Source organism: Mastigoproctus giganteus, chromosome 1 (assembly GCF_048544385.1).
Source record: "Mastigoproctus giganteus isolate SK-2022 chromosome 1, ASM4854438v1, whole genome shotgun sequence".
NCBI lineage: Eukaryota > Metazoa > Arthropoda > Arachnida > Uropygi > Thelyphonidae > Mastigoproctus > Mastigoproctus giganteus.
This window is the reverse complement of record NC_143575.1, coordinates 44,185,086-44,212,047: the sequence shown is the minus strand read 5'-3', so window position 1 is coordinate 44,212,047 and position 26,962 is coordinate 44,185,086. Positions and strand designations below refer to the sequence as shown.

General features: G+C 36.8%; 1 protein-coding gene across 2 annotated transcripts in view; it reads right to left on the bottom strand.

Annotated features, from left to right (window-relative positions):
* swm (Zinc finger protein swm) overlaps positions 1-26,962 on the bottom strand; it is a 370,487-nt gene that overhangs the window by 94,305 nt on the left and 249,220 nt on the right. For both annotated transcript variants that reach the window (XM_090372448.1, XM_090372445.1), the window contains one exon: positions 13,577-13,720. In XM_090372448.1, the coding sequence (XP_090228574.1) occupies positions 13,577-13,720 (144 nt within the window). The remainder of the gene's footprint in view (positions 1-13,576; positions 13,721-26,962) is intronic.

Here is a 26,962-nt window from a genome sequence, read left to right as displayed (position 1 = left end):
ATATTCTTCCTGATGAGATAGAACATGCATTGAAGAAAATGATGAATCAGAAAACCCCGGGGGAAGATGAAGTTACTGTAGAGTTATTAAAATTGGGAGGAAGAGTCATAATACAAAAATTGGCAAGACTCTTCACAAAGTGCATTAGAAAAGGTGTGACGCCTAAGCAGTGGAATAATGCAATCATAGTTTTGCTGCATAAGAAAGGAGATAAATTAGAAATTGGAAATTATAAACCAATTAGCTTGTTATTCCACTTCTACAAGTTGTTCACAAGGGTCATTACTAAGAGATTAGAAAGAATACTTGATGAGAATCAACCGAAAGAGCAAGCTGGCTTTAGGACAGGATTCTCAACTATGGATCACCTTCACATAATATCACAGCTAATGGAGAAAGCAAATGAATATAAAACACCATTATGCCTGGCATTTGTGGATTATGAAAAGGCATTTGTCTCCATACAGCATAAGGCAATGTTTCGGGCACTGGAAAGACAAGGCATAGATACCCCACATATGATTTTGAAGAAAATATATGAGAGTTCTACCTCCTTTATTAGACTAGACAAAGACAGTAGGAAATTTAAAATCAAAAAAGGAGTTCGACAAGGAGAGACAATATCTCCGAAGCTGTTTCCTGCTGCCCTTGAGGAAGCTTTCAGAAGATTAGACTGGTCGCAGAAAGGAGTCAATGTGAACGGAGAGTAGATAAACCATTTACGATTTGCAGATGACATTGTGGTCATAAGCCAAGATCCCAAAGAATTAGAGGAAAATCTTAATCAGTTATGCACCGTTAGTAAAGATTTTGGACTAAAGATGAATATGGCTAAAACAAAAGTAATGATGAACAAGTATGCCACAGAAAGGGATATATTGATTGAAGGAGCAGTAATTGAAAAGATGGAGTCATATACTTATCTGGGACAAGTTATTAGCTGTAATAATGATAAATGGCTGGAAGTCAAGAGAAGAATAAATTTTGGATGGACAGCATTCAGGAAATATAGTCACATACTGAAGAGCAATATCCCAGTTTGTCTGAAACATAAAATAATGAACCAATGTATACTCCCCACCATGACTTATGGAAGTGAAACTTGGGAACTCACCAAAAGAATGGAAGAGAAGCTGAGAACTACACAGCGAAGAATGGAACAAATTATATTGGGAATCAGATTGTTAGATAAGAAGAGAAACACATGGATTAGGCAGCAAACTCAAGTAAAGGACATTCTTATCAAAACTAAAGAACTAAAATGGTCTTGGGCAGGACATATAGCTCGTAGACATGATAACAGATGGACTAAGAAAATAACAGAATGGTACCCAAGAGGAGCTAGAAGAAAACCTGGAAGACAAAGGCGGAGATTGATAGATGAAATTCATGAATTTGTGGGTAGTAAATGGATGGCCGGTGCTCAAAACAGAAGGAACTGGAAAGTTGCTGGAGAGGCCTTCATCCTGCAGTTGATCAAAAATGGCTGATGATGATGATTAGATTCTTCTCTTGATATTTGCCTTTTAGAATGTGATTACATTGCAGATTAATCGCTTCCAATTGGTGGTTAGGTGAAAGCCCCCTCAATTGCAGTTAAATTGATTTTAAAATATACTAATTTCTTTTGCTTTTCACACATATGGATAGTGCTGAAACTGTAGTTTGAGTTCTGAAAATATGTCCTCTGCAAATTTGTATGGGAATGGAGTTCTTGCTTCTTGTTTTAACTTTTGACAGCACGAAGTGTATAAAGCAGCTTAACATTACTTGTGATTCAAAAAACATTAGTTGTCGTCAAAATGACTTTACCACAGTATCAATTTTGCATTTCGTAATTTTAGGTTGAATTCATTAAGATACATTATCAAGTCTGCAACAAAAGCTAATTTCCAAAACCATTCAGTGTTTGATAATAGTGGTTGAGGATGATTCTTCTCATTCAGAAAAATTTCAATATTGGCCCTGAGCTCAAAAAATTGCAATAAAACTTTGCCACTGCTAAGCCATCTAACTGCTGTGTGGTAGGGCAAGTCAGAATATTTAGCTTCTATTTCTGGCAAAAATTCACGGAACTGATGATGATTAAGTCCATGAGAGGGAATGAAGTTCACCGTTGACATTACTGGTTCAATTATAAATGATAGATTCAAATATTTTCAGCAAAGTACCTGCTGATGAATAATACGATGAATAACTATAGGCTTTAAACATCTTGAATTTTCGCAAGCTTCGTAAATTTATCCAACTAAGCCTTTTCCTGCTCCACACATTTTTGCCACCATCAGTTGTAACACATCTTAGTGGATTCCACTTCAGGTTGTACTGAATTAGTGTTTTCTCAACTTTGAAAATATTCTCGTTTGTAGTTGTTTCATGCAGACTATTCATAAAGGCTAATTCTTCAATCACTTTTTACTCAGCATTGACTCCTCGAATAAAAACAACAACTTAGCAGTATCAAAAACATCCGTTGACTCATCAAGAGCCCAGGAAAAACACTCGAAATCATTTGCCTTGGTTTTTAATTGACTACTGATGCTGATCCCAATGTCCTCAACTCTTCGAGCAACTGTTCTCGCCGAAGGTCTAATGGTCTTAAACAAGTCTATTTTCTCTGGACACATTTCTTCAGCTGCTGCAATCAAACACAATTTAATTATTTCACCATCGGTAAATGGCTTTCCTTGCTTAGCTAACAAATGAGCCACTCGGAAACTTACTTTGGTTGCAGCCTCATTTTCATTTTTTATTTTTGCAAAGAAATTCTACTGTGATGATATTTTTCCATTTTAAATTTTCTAATTTTTTTGACCATTGCTTTCCTGTGAGTTGGGAATATTGTGATGAGTGCTTAGTTTGGTAATGTCGACATATACTGCATTCTTTTAGCACCGCTACAGTGTCATTGCATAATAAACACAATGCTTTGGGATTTAATTCAATAACAAAATAATCCAAACAGCATTAAAAGTACAATATTCAAAGTCCACTTTTCTCTTCTTGTTTTGACACGATGGGTATTCACTAGTAATCAAATAAAAATAAAATGCCACAGTACGGAGAAATGCATGGCACTCGAAGCACTGTCAAATTATCAGTGATTTGTAGTACACAGAGCAGCAATGCAAAGCAATGAGAGTGCCACATACGGTCTCTGTCACTACTAAACTTTGCCATTGTAGTGCAAAAGCAGTCATAGACAATATGTAAATGAATGAGCGTGGCTGTGTTCCAATAAAACTTTATTCATGGACATTGAAATTTGAATTTCATAAAATTTTCATGTTGCGAAATATTATTCTTCTTCTGGTTTTTTCCCAACAATTTAAAAATGTAAAACCATCAGCTTAGAAGGCCGTACAAAAATAGGCCGGATTGGCCTGTGGGCCGATGGTCCCTACTCTACAGTATAATTTTTAGGCAGGTTTGCATATAAATATGCATTGTGCCTAACATCTTCATGTTCATCCATCCATCCATCTCTCTCTCTCTCTCTCTCTCTCTCCACAAGTAACAGAGGGACTCCCTGGATGGATTATCGTGAAATTTGATTCGGACCCTTTAAAAAATATTTGACAAGCCATTCCAAATTTCAATAAAATCAGACCAATAAAAACCATGCAATCAATATTTCTTTTTTCCATACAAATTGTATGGAAAAAAATAAATTCATTTATTAAATGTACAGGGTTGTTAAAATTGAAGTATCCCTATGCACAGGGCTCTGGAGCGAGTTCTAAAGCTCGTACTGAAGAGAAATTTGGACAACAGGTACAATAAAGAATACACTCGGCATTTATTGGGGGAAAAAATTAGTTACAAAATTTGTCACTGTATGGCACGTAACAATTATGCAAATAACTTACGTTATTTGCATAATTGTAAGTTATTACCACAGCGCCACTACTCAGCTCTACTGTACTGTATAAAAGCAAAGCAGTCTCTTCAAAATTATACAGTATAAATGCCAACAACGCTGCAGGAAAAGGCACTATTAGCGAAGCTGTACTATCAGAACAGCAACAATGCAGCTGCGGCTATCAGAGAATTCCGACATCAGAAGCACATAAGGCGTGGACCTCTAGAAGGACCTCTTTTGCAGATGTGCTGTCTGCAAAATGATTCCAAAATTTGAACTGACAGGACATCTTGGTGTTCAACCAGGTAGAGGTCGAAAACGAGTGGACTCCTCTCGTGTTGAAGATGTGACTATAGCTGTCATGGATTTATCAAGTCAACCTCCATGTGGTAGCGCAAGTGTGCCAGCTGTTTCTTGTGAAGTGGACATGCCGTATTCCACTGTAAGACTAGTAATGCATCAGGTATTGCGGTACTATCCTGACAAGATGCACATGCACAAGAACTCACTCAAGAGCCCCCTAAATAGGGATACTTTCATTTTAGAAACCCTGTAGTTTTAATGAAATACTGTTGACTTTAGACTTTAGCTGCTTTTCAGCAGCTAAAGCATAGTGATGCAGATATTCGTGCTACAGTTTCTGGCATGAATGACAGTGGATATCACTTGGCCATGGAACATCCTTTGGAGTGATGAAGCCCACTTCTGCTTAAATGGACAAGTGAATATGTACAACTGTCGCATTTGGGCAACAGAAAACCCTCAAGTTATCCAAGAGGTCCCGTTGCATTCTCCAAAAGTGACAGTGTGGTGTGGATTTACGGCCACATTCATGATTGAGCCATATTTTTTTGAACACGTAACACCGACTGGACCCTGCACCAGTTCCATCACTGGACAGCGATATTATGAAATGTTGGCAAATTTTGCAATACCAGAGCTGCAACAATGTGGGTGCCTTCAGGATACCATATTTGTGCAAAATGGTGTGCCACTCCACATCCACTGTTGTGTCCAAAGATTGCTAAGGCAACACTTTACAGACGAACGGGTCATCAGCCGTTGTTTCCAGACATCTTGACCACCGCGATCACCAGACCGCACCCCATGCGACTTCTGGTTGTGGGATTTTTTGAAGAACTAGGTGTATTGGGAAGGATGTCAAACTCTGGCAGATCTGAAGGACAGCATTAGACGTCATGTGCTGGCTATTCTGGTTGACATGATTCATTTTCTGCTGTAGAAAATGCTGTTCTTCGAATGGAAACTGTTGTTAACCAAAATGGAGGACACATTGAACAACTGTAGTGTTATTCAAGTGATTTGTATTGCCAGAGGGCCATATAATGACAAATTTTATAATTAATTTTTTTCTTCCAATAAATGGTGAGTGCATTCTTTATTGTTCCTGTTTTCCAAATTTCTCTTCAGTACAAGCCTTAGAACTCACTCCAGAGCCCTCTACGTAGGGATACTTTCATTTTAGAAACCCTGTAGTTTTAATGAAATACTGTTGACTTCAGACTGTGTGCATGCTTTGTGTATATTGTTATACAAGACTTGTGAATGTGGTGCTGCTTTGTGAATACATATATAGAGAGAAAAGGGGAAAAGGCATATACAGGAGAAGAGCAAAAAATATTGTACAGTTGAAATTAAACTGAATAGACAGTTTATATTTCTTTTTTTATAAAGTTATAATCATAGTAATTAATTGATAAGGACATAAATATATTTACTTTTCAGTTCAATTCATCAAAGAAAAATAAAAATCAATTAATTTCAGAAAAAAAATCTAATGCATCTGAAACGTAATGCATAAGTATCTTGTTTTATTATGCTGTAGAGGTAATGCTCTACAGCATTATTTTTAACCATGTTTTTCAATTATTTGTGCTTCCTCTTCCTACCATTAAGCTCAGATAAGATAACTGGGAGTTTACTGCAGAGAGGGTTAAACTCCAATAACGTATGAACAAATCAAAGTTCGGTACAGTTAACATGTCACCAGGGTTGGCTGGGTCATTAGGATATCAGAATTCGGCTGAAGAGAATAAGCTGGAAATCCCTACAGATAAAAGCAGAACCCTACTTTTCAAAGGCCGTCTTGACATCAACAGACCACCAACCATTCGTTATAAAGGACATGCACTCAAGAATCAACGTTCACCCTAGATGATCACAGAACTTTCATACCACATCTAAAGTCCATGAAAGAGAAGGCCAAAAATTATATCAATATGCTTGCTCGCTTCACCTGCAATCCACCTTCTCTATTCAGCTTTTTTTGTACCGTTCGTAACTGACGATGCTGCCGTATGGTTCCATCGTTTATCCATCATCAGCACTAGGAACGTTATCCCGCAGATACAACGGTTGATATTATTAAAAATGACTCGGGCTTGTAGAATGACCTCCACAGCAGCACTAGCAGTATTAACAGGTTGTATCCCCCTTGACCTCCAAGCGGTCTTCACAGGGCTTTCCCATGCCATCAGAAAGAACAAAGAAACTGAATTCCTGGGGATAAAAACTATTCTCGATGCAGATCCTGCCTCTGGGGTACGTGGCAGGAACTTGTTTCCCTCTGGCAAATTCGTTGGGATGATTCCACCAAAGGCAGTACTACCAAGCTATTTCTACTTAGTGTCTCCTACCTCAACAAACAAAGACTTGACTGGTTCTTCCCTAATTTACATATTTCCCTTTTCTTCTGACAGGACACGGGTCATTCAAAAAGTGACTGCAGGACTTTGGGGTTGTAAATGATGCCCACTGTTGTACGTGGAGACCTGGCACCATGTAATGCACTCGTGTAACATCTACCTGGACCTGTGTAATCAACAGTTACTGGATATAAATTTAACCACACTTAGTCTGGAAAGCAACCTGTTAAAATCAAAAGAAGCATTTTTAGCTTTTAGCAGATATGCCTCAGCAGTCTTCAAAAGACACTGGTATCATATCTCTACGTCTGACCCCACAACGTAGACATCCAGACCAGACGTTCCTTAAACCACTATAATCTCTCCTCGTGCCTGCTCTTCCCTCATCACCGGCCACTATCAGAACTGAATGAACATCCAACTGGACATCTTCCTCATAGGAATGATGGCACTGAACTGATCAATCACACTCACACATTTCCCATTGCACCTACCCAACTTTGCAGGCCTCTCTTGTTCTGAAAGCTGTCTTCCTTTCCCTGGCCTTCAGTGGGCCCCCAGACCAAGGGTGATTCCAATTTTTCTCCCTTCCCATCTCTTCTTTCCTCATCCTCCTCTTGCCTACTTTGACTCCATCACTTGTACTATCTTCCCCACTCTCTTCCCTCCTCTTTTTTTTTTTTTTTGTCTCCATCCAGAAAGCTCAGGCAACCCTGGTGGAGATCAGTCAGAGTATGAGGGCAGCCTGGCTCACCTCCCAGTGGTGGTGGCAGGCAAAGTAGGGTTCCACTAGTGGCCCTGTGGCCAAGTAGCCAGAGACAAGAACAGAACAGAACAAAACACAATACTGCATAAACCAGACATTACACTTTTTTCTGGCTTATGCATTAGTTCTGCATTCCATCACAGAATACATACGGTGCAGATGTGGGAAATCACAGGTGGTGCCTAACCCTAAATACTATGCCACATATAAGGAAAAAAGAAAAAATTTTTGGTATATCAAATGTAGTGAGCCTTGTCGATCAATTCGGCCCTGGAGAGATTGTGGAAGGCTAGAGGGGTAGAATATTTTTCAGCTGGTCTGTGCTTGTTGACAGAAGAGATGGCTTCTACAGGGATGAGATACACTTAAATAGAAAGGGTGCAAGAATATTTGCTGATGCTATCAAGGCAGTGTTAGGTGGGTCAGAAACTGCTAGCTTGGGGGGGATACACAGACTAAAAGATTAACAGTGGCCGCAGGCAGAGGCAAAAGTGATTCTTGCACTGCTTCTATTAGAATGAGCAGCAGCCTGGAAAGCAAGGCAATGGAGATTTCCAGGACTGCTGGGAGTCATAGTGGAACAAATAAATACATTGACTGGGTTAGGGTAACTAAGAAGAGATACAGGTGCATGTATACGTGCATGTACAACAATGCTAGGAGTATAGTTAATAAATTTAATGAGCTTTAAGTGCTAATCAAGACATCAAAGGCAGATATCGTTGGGATATCAGATACGTGGTGTCACACAGACATAAGTAGTGCAGAATTGGAATTTGGGGAGTACAATGTGTACAGAAGGATAGACAGGACAGGAAGGGAGGAGGCATTATGCTGTTAGTTAAGAAACAAAATCTAAGGAAGTGAATCCAATTGATGTTGGTGGCCAGTGCAATGTTGAGTCTGTTTCGTGTGACAATCACTGGGAAAGGAAAAATAAGAGTAGGTTTGTGTTATAGGCCTAATGAATCTGATGAGTAATGAGCAATTGTGCAGAGAAATAGAGTGGGCCAGTAAATTACAATGTCTTATAATGGGGGATTTTAACTTTCCAGATACTGACTGGAACTTGTGGATTGGTCACTTGCACACTAGCAAGACTTTTGTGGATTTATTGGAGGATTGTTTTCTACATCAGCATGTTCGGGAGGCAACTAGAGGGAGTAATACCCTTTATCTGATTATCAGTAGTGATTCTTCATGAATTAAGAATCTGCAGATAAAGGAACCACTAGGTGGCAGTGATCACAGTGTGCTGAAGTGGGATTTACTCAAAGAGGTAACTACCATATCAGGGGTAAAGGGAAGCACTTTGCTTTTGTAAAGGTGACAATCTTGATATTGATGGTTCAACTGTTGATCCTGCTCAGGTAGCTAACAAACTAAATGAGTATTTTGCATCTACATTCACATATGCGCAGTTATTCAGTGAGGTGAATGCCAGAGGTGAATTAAACTCTGGCAGTGAGCTAGATGTGTTTATAATAACTGAGAGCAAAATGGAGGAGAAATTGTTGATGATAAACATAAGGAAGGCACCTTGGGTGGATAGAATCTAACCAATTAAATTAAAGGAGGCAGCAAAGGAAGGAAGCAAACCCTTAGCCATAATTCTGAGAACTTCCTTGGACTCAAGGGAGGTACCCACGGACTGGAGGTCCAAATGTATCACCAATTTACAAAGGGGTTCTAAAGGTGACACAGGTAACTACAGACCTGTTAGTTTAACTTGTGTTCCGAGGAAAATAATGGAATCACTGGTTAAAGAAGCATTGCAAAATCATCTAGACAAGACTGCAGTAATAGTTAAGACACAACATGAGTTTGTTAAAGGGAGGTCTTGTCTGACCAATTTGATTGGATACTATGATGTGGTCAGAACTGAATGCCAAAAATAATTTCAATATCATATATAGTCAGTCCTCATATGGCACAATAGTTGTGTTCCTAGAAAACCTTGTGCAATATAAATAACAGGCCCTATGGTAGCCAAGATTGAACACACATTTGTAACCAAAACATTACCAAACACAATAAATAATCATAATAAAAAATTGCTAATGGTTTTGTTTCTATCGTAAGCAAACTTGTTCTTTGTTTGACCTTCTATCCAAACAGATGACAGCCGTTCTATCTCTTCCAATTCTTTGTGTCTTGACCTAATTGATTTTGTTACGCTTTGAACTGTTCCTGCTATGTTAGTTTTTATTTTCTCTGCATTCTTTCTAAATACCAGCGTTGCCTTATTTATATTTCATATTTTTTCCTCTATCGACAGAGGCGGACTGGCCATAAGCCTTATTGGAGAAACCCTGGTGGGCCGGAGGCCAGAAGACGAGGGAGGCTGGTGTGATTTTGGCCATAAACGCTAGTATGAGGCCACTACAAATTTTCCCTGGTAAGAATTTTTAATGCAGTCCGCCTCTGTATCACTATCAATATTGCTTTTCTCTTTCTCTCTGAATCTGTAGTGTCTTCACTAGGATGCTTACTTTTCACACCTTTTAAGTATTTTATTCATGAAAAAATATATATAATGATAATCCAGTTTAATATAATACAATAAAATATACAATAGCAGAAGCTTTCAAGAATAACACGTCTCTTTTCAACTGATAATTTTGAAATCAAATTATCAGTTGAAAAAGAGACTCGTTAGTCTTGAAAGCTTCTGCTATCATATATTTTATTATATTATATGGTTTATCTGGGTTAAACTGGGTTATCATTGTATATATTTTTTCATAACCATGGACCCCAGTACACCAGGCCCATTCGTTACTATTTTTCACATAAAGCTGCGTGCGAGTAGCAACTAAATAAACAACACTGTAAAGGGAGAGAGACTATTAACACCTCACTAGCTCATATTTTACTAAAGGACATTTCTGGAGATCACTACCATAAAACAGTAAAAACAATTTCCAGTTGTGTTTCTGCTAGTGGAATCTTATAAACTGGTAGTAAACTTGATCTAATTGCATTTGCAAAAAAAACCAACAGCAAGAATTGTGTGGGTTTTTACATTATTAGGGTGAAATGTGTTTCCCCTTCACTGATATAAAAAACATAAATACTGTACATTTTCAGAATCTTCTCTTCATTCCTATCATGTTGCATTCAGTTGAGGTGATTCCATGTTCGACTGCCATTTCTTGTTGTTGTTATTTGTTTATTTGGTTTTTAGGAGCATTAGCAACTAAGGCCATATTGCTCCGGGATATGCGGTGGTCATTCCCTGACCTTTCTGCATCCTCCGTATTTGGTGTTGACGGGCTCGAACCCTGGTCTAATCAAGAAGCGTGTGCTACGCACTGCTGCTCCTTCCCACCTGGCTACGGAGGCGCCTGCCATTTCTTGTAAACACAAAGGCGAATCGTGCTTAAGTGAATTTGGTTCTGTTATATACAATACCATGCTCCTATTTATAAATTGTGTATGATCGAATTCATGTAGTGTAAACACGTGTTATACAAGGACTGACTGTACTTGAATTTCAGGAAAGCTTTTGTACTGTGGAACATGGAAGACTGCTGTACAAATTGGAGAGGTATGGCATTAAGGATAAGCTGCTACAATGGATAAAGGTATGGTTGAGTGGAAGATACAGAGTGGCAATCAATGGACACTGCTCTTAGTGGACAAATATTATTAGTGGAGTTCCCCAGGGTTTGGTGCTGGGCCCATTGTTGTATTGTATATTTATCAATGATAGTTATGAAGGTATATCACGTTTAATGTCCGAGATGATACAAAGGTTGGCAGGGTTGTTAACTACAGTAAAGACAGTACGCTACTCCAACTGGATCTAGATAAGTTGGGTAAGTGGGATGAAAAGTGGCAACTGAAGTTTAACATTGACAAATGCAAAGTATTGTATATGGGTAGCAATAACCGAAAAGAAAAAGATCTGGGGATAATTGTGCAGTCAAATATGAAGTTTGCTGAGCAGTGCAGAGAGGCTGACAGGGCAGGTCATTGAGTCTTGTCAATGATATATAGGAATTTTGCTAGCAGGGACAAGGATGTGATTATCCCATTATACAAGGCAATGGTCAGGCCACACCTAGAGTACTGTGAACTGGACTTGAGGCCTCATTTTAGGAAGGATGTAGAGTTGCTAGAACAAGTACAAAGAAGGGCAATAAGATTGGTGAGGGGAACAAAGGGGTGCTCTTACCAAGAAAGGCTTAAGTTCTGCAAATTGCAGTGCCTGGAGAGTAGGCACCTGCGAGGTGATCTGATTGAGGTGTATAAGGCCTTGAATGGGTTGAGCAAGTGAATGCTGATGGGATTCTTTCTCTTGCTCAGATTAAAAACCTGAGGGGGCACAGATTCAAATTGAGGAAATACAGTTGTAGAATAATGTGCAGAAATTTGTCCTTAGCAAGTGGGTTGATTGGTGGAACAGACTTCCATCTTTTGTTGGAAGTTGCTAGCCTAAATTAATTTAAGGCTGAGCTGGACAGGCATTTGGAATGAATGGAGGGGTGAAATGGGAAGGTTTTTTTTTGGCTGATGCTGCATAAGCTTGCTTTCTTGCATCGTATGCCTCTACTAATGCTAATGCTATCGTATCCCAGCTCATCAAGCCTTATACATGGTGGTTTTTTTCCCCCCCAGATTAATGGTTAGTTAAACACCTGGATATTATCATAGCATTAATAATTTTTTCTTATTTCTATTGTTTGAAAATTGCATTTCTGTATTTTTAAACTTGTCTGGAATACATATCCACCCCCAACTTTTCCATCACTTTATTTGTCATTTGGATGTTTTCAATTGTGAAGGTTTGTTAGTGCATAGTCCCAAAAAAACCTTCAAAGGGATATTTGTAGTTAATAAAAAATAAATTAAATAATAATAAAAACCTGGTAATTACAATGCTCATGCTAGTTTATGACTAATGTTATTTTCAATTCTGGCTTCAATATGTAAATTTAGCTGAGCTTGTAATAAGAGTTAACCTGAAAAGTTTTAATGTAATCTTTGATGGGAACAATAAAACATTTTCTCTAAAATGTATGGAATATGACTGAATTCTGACTAAATACTTGTATCCTGAATTACTTCATATAATAATATAATAAAAATAAATAAAAAATAAAGTAATAAAAAAATTCAGCTAGTCTTCATCATCATCATGAACTTGGTCCAGCTTAGGTCTTTTAAGATCTGTCCTGTTGTAGCTCTTGGAGGTGGTATTGATCTCACCATCGTTGTCTTGGTCGATTCACATCTCTCTTGCCTATAGATTTGTAGTTAAAGGCTAATTTTGGAATCCGGTCTGGGTTCATTCTTTCTAGGTGGCTGATCCATTTTTTCTGATACCGTTTTTATGTCATTTACTATGTTATCTACTTTTAATTTCTCACGGATATCTAAATTTTTTTGGTGGTCTAGTCTTGTAAAGCTTAATAATGGTCTTAAAAATCTCATTTGTGCTGTTTCTAGTTTGTGTGCATCTTTCTTATTTATGACCCAAGTCCCACAGTTGTAGAAGAGGGCTGATTTTGAAGTGATGTCGTGCAGTCGTAATTTTGTTTCAGTTGTCATTTGTTTTCCGAAGAGGTGTTTAATCATTCCATTCATTTTATTATATTTTTGTAGTTTAGTATGGATGTCTTTCCCTTCATTTGATATTAAATTTTCCAAATAGGTGAAGTCAGATATTTGTTCTATTATTTTGTCATCAATAACAATTTTGACACTTTATGTTTTTTCCACATAATCCCATTGATTTTGCTTTTGAGGTGGAGATTTCCCTATTTTATTCAGTTCATTTGCTGCTATCTGTAGTTCATCTTCGCATTTTAAATATTAAATTAAATTATTAAGATATTAAATAAATTTGGTGATAGTCCATAACCTTGTTTGATTCCTTTATTGGTGTTAACTGGGTCTGAGAGTTGACCATTAAAATATTTTATGCAGACTTTTGAGTTTTTATATAGGCTTTGCATCACTTTCCGGAGTTGGGTTGGGATATTTCCTTCACGTAGAATCTGCCAAAGTGTTTCCCGGTTTACATTGTCATATGCTTTTTTCATAATCAATAAACAGTAGAAATGTTGGTAGATTGAATTCTCTTCTTTTCTCCAAAATTTGTAATGAGAAAATGGCATCTATTGTGCTTTGTTGAATGGCATCTATTGTTGCATCTATTGCCCTTTTCTGAACCCACATTTTTCTTCTAAGAATTGTTCACTGTATTTATTAAGTTCATTTATTAAGTAATTCAGCTATTTAATCATTTAAATATATATAAAAAAATCTCAGTACCTTCTTTTGTTCTTCTTTTGACTTTGCTCCAACAGTACATGGTACTGATACTGGGGATGACAGTGATGGAACATTACTCTTTTTTAAAGCAGAAGGATTAAAAATGGTTCTTGAAAGATTTCCCACGGAAGAATATATAACTGCCTGAAATTAAGAATAACTTTAATAACAATTATGCGACAGGATAGATACTAACTTACTTAAAATGAAAACTAAAAGTTTATAAAAACTTTAGTCTCACTAACTTTATATCTTAGAATGATAATCACTTTCATTTTTCAAATAAGTTTCAAATGGATACAGCTATAAACTGGGTGTAGAATTTGGAATTCAATCCCATAATGCAAAGTTGCAACTTTAATAGTGAAAAGTATTTTTCGAGTATATCTTATGAAATTGCAAATTTAATACATTGACTGCCAAATACGAGTTAACTCGTATTTGGCGATCTGGCCCAGGATGCCACAGACGAGTTAACTCAGACTGGTATGACTTCAGGCGCAGCTACGAGTATATTCGTAGCAAATACATGTAACTGATGGATAATGGGCTTCTGGGATAAGAATGAAAAATCAACCATGGCATAATAAAACAGAAAATTTATTCACAAACAAAATATTTTATTCACAACTATATAAAGAAAAGTGTATTATTAAAATAATATTGTTTATTTGTGATATTTCTTGAAACATCCTTCTAAACAAAGAGCTGGCTTCTCTTGGCACACCGGACAATAACACCGTGTTTCGTGACATTATTTCTTCTACATACTGAACATGGCTTAGTCAGGCATGGTTTTTTTTTTTCAGTTGGTGGTATAGCCTCTAAATAATGAATTTCATGTTCACACCTAATCTTTGGAATGTTTAGAATTTTTTCTCCAGTCAAAGATTCAATGAATGTTTCTCTGAATTTCAGACATTTTATGGTGGAATCCGTAACTTGACGGAAAAGGATGCGTGAGTTATGTATATATAATTCTATAATATGTAATGCAATGTTTTTTTTTTTTTTTTTGGCCATTTGATGGTTTTTCTTAGCGCTGAATAATACGAGAGCATTTGATCCGATCGATCTATGCTGGACTTTCCACTATTGTAATCTTGAATTATGTTTGGTTTTATCGAAAATTTTCCATTCCGGTTGTGTACCTCGACCATTTCAACAATGTGTATGTTAGAAATAGTAAGAACTTCTCTTTTATCTCTCCACTTACATACTACAACAAGGCCATTTTGTTCCCATGAAAATTTTTGCATCACAAAATCTTTTGGATTTTCTTTTCTGTTTGTGCATGATGATCCACATACATAAGATTTTTGAGCAGACAACAATTTCATCAGAGCAATGGAAGTATAAAAATTGTCCATATACAATACATATCCCTTGTCTAAGTAGTCCTTAGCAAGTATAGCACAACTTCAGCAGTATGACCTATGTTTTGTTCAGTTTCTTCTGATTTACCAGAGTAAATTTTTATTTTCATAACAAGGTCGTTGGACTTGCACAGTTCGTAAAGTTTGATTCCATATTTGAGCCTTTTCTTTTTTATGTACTGGAGGAAATTCAGTTTCCCACGCCAAAACATCAGTGACTCATCAATACAGATGTTTTTATTTGGTATGTAATTATTGCACATAACATTATTAAAATTATTCAAAATCAGTCATACTTTGTATAGTCTATCAGCAGATTGTAATGAATTACATGCAACCCTCAGTTTACGAATGAGTTCTATTCCAAGACGTTGTTCGTTATGTGAATCTTGCATTCCTGAGGTTTACGATACGTACGTTACCAGCCATTTTAAAGCATTAAAACCATGTACTAAACATCGAATGGTCTATACAATACGTTTTATTATAATGTATGTGTGCATTATGGTTTATCGTATATGATACATAACGTAAAATAAAATAAGAAAAGAATAAAAAAAAACGAAATATCATACTTGTTAATTTTAATTAAAAACAGAGTTACGAAATAGAAATAAAGAAAATGAATACTAACATATATGTACCGTATATACATATGTATTCAACTTTTACTCGTCAATATCTTCATCAGAGTTCAATATTTTCCACATACGTGACACTAGGTGCAGATAAGGTAGTGGGAAGGGCACCTGATAATGAAGAAACAACTGGGTTTTCCACTTTTTTAAAATGTTTTTTTAGGAGATTGCACAGTTAGTTTCTTTTTTTCTTCAAAAATCTCACTGTAGCATGCTAGACAGTCATAAACATCTCTATTCACTTTTGCAATTCTTTCCATATTTCTTCTTCAAAGACTGCCAACCCCTTAGAAATTGATTTAAAAGCTGCAACGATTATCTGCCTTGTAAATGTTCTAGGAGGCTGTGGAATATCAGGTTCTTCTGTTACTTCAGAATTTAGACGTCTCTAACAGTCTAACCCGTGGCACATTATCCTATAGGCAAAAAAGACATCTGACTAGGGCCCCGATCAGAGGGGGGGGGGGTCCCAAAATCACTGTCTCAAAAACTCAACTCATTGCTGTTTTTTTATTAATATTTTTAAGTGGTTTTTATCGGAAACTTTTACCTGCCAAGGTCAATGAACCTGCTAAATTTCAAAGTTATGTTTCTTTTCAAAAATTGTTTTACCGATTTTGATGGTTTTATATTTAGTTCTTCCTTAAATAGTTGAGTTAATTTAAAAAATAAAGACTGCCTTGGAATGGAATTTGGAATTGAAAAATCAATTAGGGGCCCCCCCCATCTCAAAATGGGAATCCCCGAATTCAATTTTGCCTTGGGCCCCATGAAGGTATAATGTGCCACTGGGTCTAACGGTGTCTATAAAACAACTGACCACGTTTGTTGTTGTTGCGCAATGCAAAAGATCGGTCGGGAGCATTTTTGCTATGTGTGTTCGCAGTGTTGCTATTATCCATTTCAGGTACCTTTGCGACTGGAAGAGAAAGGGATGGGTAAGCTTCCCATCCCTTTCTTTTCCAATTGCAACCCAGACCCTAAGTGAATCAATGGCTGACTGTCTAAGATAACCTAGGCAAAGCAAGGGATGATTCTATTATATTATAATAGGGGGAATTGCCGATTTCTTTCCCATGATAAAACATTCTTACGTGGCATGGCACGTAAACCAATGTTTTTTTACTTTTTTTTTTTTTTTTTTTTGTTAGTTGTTGGTGCATTGGCTTCTTTGGCCATAATGCACCTCCCAAAGTTTTTGCATTTTTTATTCTGATCCAAGCCCGAGGCAGGATTCAAACCAGCAACCTTTGGGTTGCCGGGCAAGCACTTTATCCACCTGGCTAGCCCGGTTGGCGTTTTTTTTACCGGATAGATCAGTTTTATTAACCCAGAACAGTTCAGTATAATTATCATATAACAATTTTCTAATAATTATTGTAATAAATACATTTTTAAAAGTTTATTTATTTAAATCTTACAGTTATGTTCACTATATGTTTGGCATTTTGTTTTATAAGGAATTATCTTTGATGACTTTAAGAAATTTTGAATGAATTGTGACGTTTGTTATATCGAATGTTCATAAATTCAACATTCGTAAACCGAGAGTTGCCTGTATCTGCAAGGTGAAAATATTGAAATATCAACTGGAATCTATTTCGACTCATAAATGATCCCCAAAACAGAACATTGTAGAATGCACTTGTACTCCAGTAATGCTCTATTGAAGGAAAAGAACGACCCATTTGTAACAAAATTCCAAGAAACACTTTCATTTCTGAGATGTCAGTGTCCTATTTTGATGACCTGTCAGATTTTCGCGATTCCCCACATTTTTCAATTTTTTGCAAAGCGTATAAATTACTTTGTTCGACTAATAATGTAAGAAACTCTTCTGAAAAAATATAGGTCTACCAATTTTTACACTAAATTCTGTTGTGTCCATTTTAAAACCAACGTGCTCTTCAAAAATAAATTGTGGCAGATCTTGTGCTATTTCATTCCACAAATTGTCATTATTTGATGTACTTGCCTGCAGAGAATTATGATTATCTTCAGGGTGGGAGCTGGCTTCATCTTTGCTATCCTCACTTGAATTGTCAGAAGGTTCAAAAATTGTTACTGTCGGAACCAGAACCATAACGGCTCGTCAAAAACCTCTTCAAGTTCCAAGTAACTCATATTAGCATAGAGCTCAAGCTCTTCTTATCCATGTTTCAGGTCCCTTTGTTTTTTTTTTGTATAAAAAATAAATAAATAAAATAACACGTAACAAAGTATTAAATTCAATGTACACAACAAAGCTGTGTCACTACTGCAGATTTACGCATAGCGCTGGCTCATTGCAGCGAATTCTGCAAGTTACAACACGTCTGAGTTAATCGTAGCTGGCTACCGCAAAGAATTTTCTATTACGCCAACTACAAGATAATTCGCAAAGCTTGCTATTTTTTTTTTTTTTACAACAATAAGCTTTTTTGAGTTTTGGTGATGAATATATATTATAATTTGGGTTTTGGATAAGTTAACAGGCCTAACTCAAATTGGTGTCGCAGACCAGTTTACCCAAACAAGCCTTGGCAGTCAACGTGTTAAAGCAATGAATGGAAAATAAGATAGAGTTATCAAAAAAGGCAGTTTTACCTAAGTAATTCTAGAATACTTTTTGCAATGTAAATTGCCGCATGGGGTAAATGTCATCCTGAACCTCACATATACATTTCTGAATTGCCATCAATCACTTCTATCATGCACATAGCTGCCACATTTTGACTTTCAAAAAGTTGGAGGTTTGGTAGTTTAAGTGAGGGGGGGGGGATTTTTTTAAATCCAGACTTGGGACTTGAAATAAATTTCAATGACGCCACATGCATTTTACATTACAAATACAGTCATTAATTATTTACCAGTATACTATGCTTTCAAACATTAACTTACCTAGAATATTTATGCCCATAGATTTCTATTTGGATTTTCTACTACACACCAAATGATTATGCTTCAAGAAAGACACTGTTGCAGACTTTAGACCTCTTCAGAAATGAGAGTGAGAGTTTCGTTTATAACAATTGCACTGCTATTCAGATTTGGCTGTCAACAGCATTTCCAAAGCTTCTTCACGACAAAAGATCTGAATTCAGTTTTTGTTTTTTTTCAATGAATGGATATCCTCTCTCATTCAGCACTCTATGAGAAATTGTTAAAATGCTAAACATGATTTCGGATAATTGTCATATTTCAAGATTTCTTCTGTGCTTATGAGTTCTCCAACCAAGGACCACTGTATGGCCTATACAGCGATTCTTTCTTCTTTCACAGTAGTTTCTGGTATGTTCACATACTAAAAACAATACCATTTATACTAGAAAATATCTATTGCTTCATCTATTTCTTTTCCTCAATGATGAATGTATTGAATCTATAAAAGGAGCAGAGAAGAAAACTCCCAACCTGAAATACAAATTATGTGTATATTAAACCCTTATTAGATAGGCTGCATGAGCCCACTATTACAATACACTAAACAATGGGGCACGGGACTATCTCAACATATGTTAAATGCAAAATTTTAAACAGTCATATCAATAATGCTTCTCTGGGTTATGTTTTTCAGTCAACCATCTGGGGATGCTGTTGTCCCTCCAACAGCAGTGCTTGGAATTACAAAACAATTATAAAGTAGATTCCGGTTATTTGGGCAACGGTTAATCGGGGCAGCTGTTTATTTGGGGCAAATCTTAAAAAAAAAAACAGAACCCAATTAAGAAAATAGCCAGGGTTTATTTCGCTTAATTGAGACAACATGCTGTTTAATCAGGGCAGGAGACCACAGCAGTGAAGATTACCCTATGATTGTCTCCGACCGTACCATATGGTTAAATCAGATTTCTGGAGCTCACAACCATAAAACAATAAAAACAATTAGGTTTTTGGGTTTTTCTGTTAGTGTAATCTATCATAAACGGTTAATAAACTCGATCTTATTGAATTTGCAATAAAACTGACAGCTGGAATTCTGTGGGTTATTATGGTGAAATGTGTTTACACTTCCATGGAACCTTCAATCATATAAAAAATTAATTTTTAGAATCTTCTCTTCATTCCTATTTTTAAAGCTTCGTAACTTGTTACTCCATTCTCACTTGCACGTATCGTGTTACTTGCAACATGTGTGTGTGCATGTGCGCACGCACCATGTTCTTTGTTATTGATTGCATATCTTTTTACTGTTTTAAATTTTAACCCCCAACCACAAATATCAGTGAACAGAAATGTCTACTAGTTAGTATGACCATATTTCCGATTAACACATATTCTCCCGATTTTCATGTATCATTTAATTTTTAATTGGTAAGGTAACAAAGGGTAAATTTGTGCTTAACATAACTTTACTTTTACGAACGAGTTCCATTCCAAGCCTATGGATAATATTCCCCCTATTTTTGCTAATTAGAATTGCTATTTAATAGAATTAAAATTCAATTCACAAACCTGATCACAATGACCAGCACTTACTACACATATAATGAACGGTACTTTACTATGGTGATTCCATCGTAACATGATTTAATTGTACAGTGAACCAATTGTAAAGTGGGGATCCATTGTATTTTTAACTTTTTTTATGTGGAACTTCGGATAATTGGGGGCCAAAATGCACTAGTCCCGATGTGTCCCAAATAATGGGAATCGACTGTATTTATTTTAATTAATTAATTAACAATGATATACAATTAATTAATTATTTTATTATTACCCTGCATTGACGTAGTTTCCCCTTCTTAGCATATTGTAACATTGAACTCCCACAGCCTACCTAATAAGGGTTTAATATTCATATGACAAATTACACTAAACAACAAATTTTGGGTCATATCTTGTTACGGCATGAAAGCAAGTTTACTTTATAGAATTTGGGGTGCTAAACATGGAAATAGTGCTTAAAATGGCTGATTGGCTCTTGTTTTCAAAAAAAAGTAGTTTTTTTATATTTATACAAGGTATTTTTTATTTTTTTTTTATGTAACTACGAACATACCTGTATCAAACATGGGAACTTTTCAGCTTTCGCTTGTATTTAGCTTCGGGAGCATCCCTTTTCATTATCCAACAATAATTAGCTAATATGGCAGCACTCCATTTGCTTCTGTATCTCTGTTCCATCACTACAATGTCTTGATGGAAGCACTCACCATGTTCGTTGCTAATGGCACCACAGTTTGACAGGAAGGAAGAAATCCGAGTGTGAGTGCAAGAAATGCATCTTTAATGACACGCTGCACCCCAGTTTTTCGTAAGAAGTAATAAGATCTTCTGCAAGTCACCTGTAGTTGCCTGCTTTAACATTTCCTAGAAAATTAGTCGCAACATTTTGAGAGGTTTTCCACATTTCTTGCTATCACTAATGACACATTCAAATTGTTAGTCTTTGAAAAGTTGCCTTATTTGTGGACCAATGAAATGCCTGTCCCTTAATCTTCTCTGTACTGTCTTGGGAATTTCTCTTGCAAGTATGTGAATGCAGGAACGTTCACTTCCAAAGCCGTCCCAAAATTTTTCATGAGCCCCAATTCGATGTGGAGTGGCAGAAGCAAAACTTTATTTGGATTTTTCAGTGGGTCAAATGCTACGTTCTTCATTCCAGGTGTTAATGAGTTTTGATGAGACCAACTCCTCTTATCGTAGTGCATATCCTTCGCACTACTACTATTCCACTGGTAGAGAAAGCAACAATACTTAGTGAAACCCTTTTGTAGTCCTAATAAAATGGTGATTACCTTTAAATCACCACACCTGCCATTCATTCTTCTGATAGTGTACACATAAAAGGATGTTCTCCATGTTTGCTTATGTTTCTTTTTTGTGCATGGTATATGCAAGAGTTATGTATCGAAGGCAGCATACTTACCATTGTGTAATAACAGCATTAAGGCTAACCCTAGAAGCATCTATAAAGTCACCATTCTTTGGGAATGTGCCTAATATTCATTGCTGCCATTAGACCATCAACGTCCTTACAAACAGCGAGTTCACCTTCTGTTTGATAGAATCTATCAGTCTTTATTTCAAGTATGAAATGTTGTCACTTTCACAGAATGATATAGAAGATTCCACTGTTGTAGCCTCAAGGCCAAAAACTCTGCCTTATTCTTCGGCAGTTTGAGATCCCTGATGAGGTCAATAAGCTCACTTTCTGTGATCTTATGTAGTTCAGAAGGATAGAGGTTTGGACAAAATGGTGGATCCTTGATGTAGACAGCTGCTGTACCTCTTCGTGTATATCAAGTTTCAGTGTTTTTATCTTCATCAAAGTGTACAGAAAAATGGTAAAGTGGTTCAGGAATAGGTAGTACTTCACTGTGAAGCACAGGACAAATTGCAGATGGTATATTTTGGTATGTCACTGTCCACTTTTTCTTCATTGTCATTCCTTTTCTAATAGGAGGCACCATACAGAAGTACAGTCTGTAACATAATTTGTTGGCTCTCTCGTTACCATGGGCACTGCACAAAAGACAAAATGTCCCTTTTGATTCACCTACATGTTGAGTTTTGTGCAGCATATGTGTGGAGCCCAGTTCTTGTCCTGATTGCCTACTTTACACTTAAAGTAAAAGAAGTAGACCTTTTTTATGGCTCAAGGTAAGGGATGCTTTTTTTGAAGCTAATGTGACTTCTCTACATATGTAACAGAAGTCATCCGGACTATTCACACAATTATGGGGCATATTAATCTTACACGACACAATTACTGTGCAAAGAGTAGGAATCTCACAGAGAATAACCGTTAACTGAGAAAAAAATCACCCAGCACCTAGCCGTATTCAAGGATTACTGCAACAGAGTTGAAGATGCATTTCAGGCGACAATTTCCGATCACGTGATAAGGGTGTAGTGGTACTGAAACTGCGATATTGCTATGCATTTTGCCGAGAGCGTTAGTTGATAATATAGAATAGCATGCTAATATGAGACCCCAACTGTAATTCAAACACAAGAGTCAATCTTTGTACATGCCTGTTATTCATTTCCTTGATGGAGCCCTTCACTACTGAAGCATGATATTCTTTCACTAATGTGTCACATGCTGATTTTGTCACAACTATCCATACAGTTAACTAATAATCAATCAACTGTTCACCAAAAACAATCCAGACTAACCAGCAGAGAAAGATGAGAGGTGTACCCATATTTCCTCAATCTTTCTCTACTAGAAATTAACCTTAATTGTTTAAAGTCCCTTCAATGGCACCAGCAAAGATACTTGAACCTCCTCTGATCAAATGTATTGCATCTTTCCCTCAAAAATAAAGTTCTTTTACCAACTAGAGTAGACCATGCTGATAAAAATCTTCCTGTAAAAGTCCTGCACAGTCCCTAGAGTTAACTATAGGCTTGAACATAGAGTTAATCAATATGGCTTGCATCATATAGTTTCTAATATGCCTAGGCAGAATTTTGGATACAATTAAATTTTTCTATAACTCACAATACAGGGTTGGACAAAAAATACTATAATGGGAAGGATTTTGTATTTGCGTGATAGTGTCATGCAATAGTATCATACTATTAGCCAAATTAACATATATGCATAAGCACCTATGGTCTTCAAGATGGCCATCTGTCTGTCTGTCTTTCCATCCATCTGTTTGCCCAAATATAACAACTCGACTCCACTGGGAGTCGAATTGTTATATGTGAACAAACAGACAGATGGATGACAGATGTCCTTCATAAATTACATTAAAATGATATAAAGAGAAATCCAGCAATTATTTCTTTTCTCCATACAATTTGTAGGGAAAAATGAAACTGATGGGTTAAATTAAAACAACCCTTCTAAGTGCACCATCGAAGTGAATGGTCCTTTAGGCAGATCACAACTTGGTGATTGTGTCTTCTCCATTGCTCGGAGCCTTTATCTCATGGCTATTCCCAACCTTGTGTTGTTTGGCATTACAAGAATGCAAAATGGGAGGCATCTCCGTAGCCAGGTGGGAAGGAGCAGCAGTGCGTAGCACACGCTTCTTGATTAGACCGGGGTTCGAGCCCGTCACCACCAAATACGGAGGATGCGGAAAGGTCAGGGAATGACCACCGCATATCCAGGAGCAATATGGCCTTAGTTGCTAATGCCCCTAAAAACCAAACAACAAACAACAACAACAAACAATGCAAAATGGGATGACCCTGCGAGATTTCTTTTCTTCTTTCAATTGGTTGGATGACAGTTTCAAAACTTCTGATGCCAACATTTGCTCAGATCGTGTCAGTGAAATTATTCTTGTAGGAACGGAATCCTTTATCCCACACACTTTAAAATCTCATCCTTTATCTAAACTTTGGTTTTCCAATAAATGTGCTAACGCTGTTCAAGAGAAGAACGTTGCATATCGTAATTGACTCGTTTCCAATTCTTCAATTTCATTTTCTGCCTACACCAAAGCTCGCAACAATTGTAAAGCAGTTATTAAACAGTCGAAACTAGATTTTGAACAGGCTAAGGGTAGAAAACTTGCTTCTTGCCCTAATTGTAGCCGAGCATTCTGGTCTCTTGCCAAAGCTATTGGCCGCAACTTTTGCCCATCTCTGCTCCCACCTCTGTCAAAATCAGATGGTTCTGTTGTCACTTCAGCCAAGGATAAAGCTGACCTGCTACATCCCATTTTTCTTCCAACTCATGTATTAATGATCTTGGCAAACAACCTCCCACCATTCCCAACACACTCCATTCAATGTCTCCTGTTGTGTTCCATCAAAAGGATGTCAGAAAGATTTTGACAAATCTTGATGCTAAGAAAGCTCCAGGCCCTGATGGTATTTCTCCACTTGTTCTCAAAACCCGTGCTCCTGAACTTACTCCTGTTCTTTGCCGCTTTTTTCGCTTTCTTATTCCAAAGGTGCTTTCCTTCCGCTTGGAAATTTGCCAATATCCAGCCAGTTCCTAAAAAGGGTGACAAATCCCTCCCATCCAATTATTGTCCCATTGCAATTACTTCTACCCTTTCTAAAGTAATGGAGAAAACAATAAACAAACTGATCAACGATCGCCAATATGGATTCCGTCAATGTCGATCCACTGGCGATGTTCTGGCTTATGTTACCCATTTATAGATAAATTCAATGGAAAAGTTTGGTGAAACTCAAGCAGTTGCTCTTGACATCTCAAAGGCTTTTGATCGTGTTTGGCATAAAGGTCTTCTAAACATGCTCCCATCTTATGGTTTGCCAACTGTTTTTTGTCATTGATTATCCAGTTTTTTGTCATTGATTATCCAGTTTTTTGTCATTGATTATCCAGTTTTCTGTCTGATCGCTCACCGAGAGTGATGGTAGATGGCTCTGTCTTCTAACTTCTCCACTAATGCGGGTATCCCCCAAGGTTCAGTTCTTTCCCCCACTCTTTTCCTTTTGTATATTAATGACCTTCCATTGACCGGAAATGCTATCCATAGTTTTGCTGATGATAGCACATTGCATTACGCTTTCCATTTTGAGAAACCTTGCCCTGCTCAATCAGCTTCAACTTCTCGAATATTCGCTACCAATTCCTTAAATGCCAATTTCCAGTGGGGCAAAGACAACTTAGTTGATTTCAATCCTTCTAAAATTCAGTCTTGTCTTATATCTCACGAAAAGGATTCTTCTGCTCCTATGCTTATCTTTGGTGACACTCCAATTTCTAGGCATAATGATATATCTCTTTTTGGAGATTACCCTGACTTTTAATATATCTTGGCACAAGCACATTACTAATATTGCATCCTCTGCATCTAAAAAACTTGGTTTACTCTTTCGCTCTTGGCGTTACTTTTCTTCCAAACAGCTGTTCACTCTGTACAAATCGCAAATCCACCCTACCATGGAATACTGTTCTCACATCTGGGGCGGTGCCCCAAAAACCTCTCTCTCAGGCTTCTAGATTTCATTCAGAAGAGGGCAGTTGGGTTAATTAATGACTCCTCTCTAACAGAGTCACTCCACTCGCTGTCTCATAGACGTATTGTTTGTGCTGAATGCCTTTTCTACAAATACATCCATGGGCACTGTTCTTCTGAATTGGCTTCTATAATTCCCGCTTCTCTTTCAAAACAGTCTGAACACGTGCTGCCACCAATCAACATCCATTTACTGCCCAACTCCAAACTAACAGAACCAACTTTTCATCTTCCTCGTTTATTCATTCAACTGCCATTTTCTGGAACAACCTTCCTTCTTATGTATTTCCTGAAAATTACAGTCTACAGAAGTTCGTCTAATGTCAACAAATATATTCTTTCGTCTAAGTACTATAGGTTCTAATACCTCTCATGTTTGGGGTTTCCATAAAAAAAAAAAAAATGCAGTCTTATTTGCATTAGACAGTCTGTGCACATTTCACATGTAATTGTTATTTAAGATTTGTGAATGTGGTGCCACTTGTGAAGAGATACATATATAGAGAGAGAAAAAGAGACAAAAAAAAGAAGTATATGGAAGAAGAGAAATAAACATTGTATAATTGAAATTCAACTATATGGCTAAATTTAGAGAATTTTTACATAAAACTACAGAAACTAAAATTATAGGATAAAGAAAGTAAGTACTACACTGGGAGATAAAGCTTTTATGATAGTTTTACAGATTTCCCTTATCAAAGAAGAAAGATTAATAGAAAGAGAGAAAAAAAAGAAGCCAATTATATGCAAATTAGATAAAAGCATCAATGCAATTAGTAATAAAAATGCCCCAACATTCATTAAACACGAATATGGTAGGTGGTGGTATGAATATACTGGACATGAAGATTGTTTATTTTGCAAAGTCTCTGTCCATTTGAACTACTGCTGAAAAAAAAGAATCAATGCACCTAAGGAGTTTATTTAGGATGACAAACTGAATGGACTAAATTCATTGGTACTAATGATGTCCACTATATGTTAGGAAATAACTACAGATTCGCTGGAAGGCTTTAACTACAAAAAAGTACAAAATCAATTTTTCAAGAATCATTTGATAAAGTTTTAAAAATTTTAACTATATTATATTTTCAACAAATTCTAAAAATCACAGATTTTTAGAATTTTGCATTTTCGTTTCTTCACATAATTTAAAGTATACTAAGTTTTGTGAAGAAATAGGGATATTTCTTGTGGGGAACTGTCCTTCTGAGAATTCAGCTTTTGAATCAAAACACTGTTTCAATGGCTCTGTAAGTTAGTTAACTTCTGGTGAGTATGGGCCTGACACACCGAGGTTTTTGAGCTGGATAGGCTTTTTGGCTGGTGCAGCTTTAAGCCTTAGGCTTCCTTGCAACTTATAGCTAATAATAAATAAAACTTACTCATCTGATGCAATGCTTTTTCCTTTTTGCTGGTAGTGGAAAATCCAACTCTCCAGATCCGGCATAATTAAAGAATATTCCAATACTTTTGTATGATTTTTCAGGG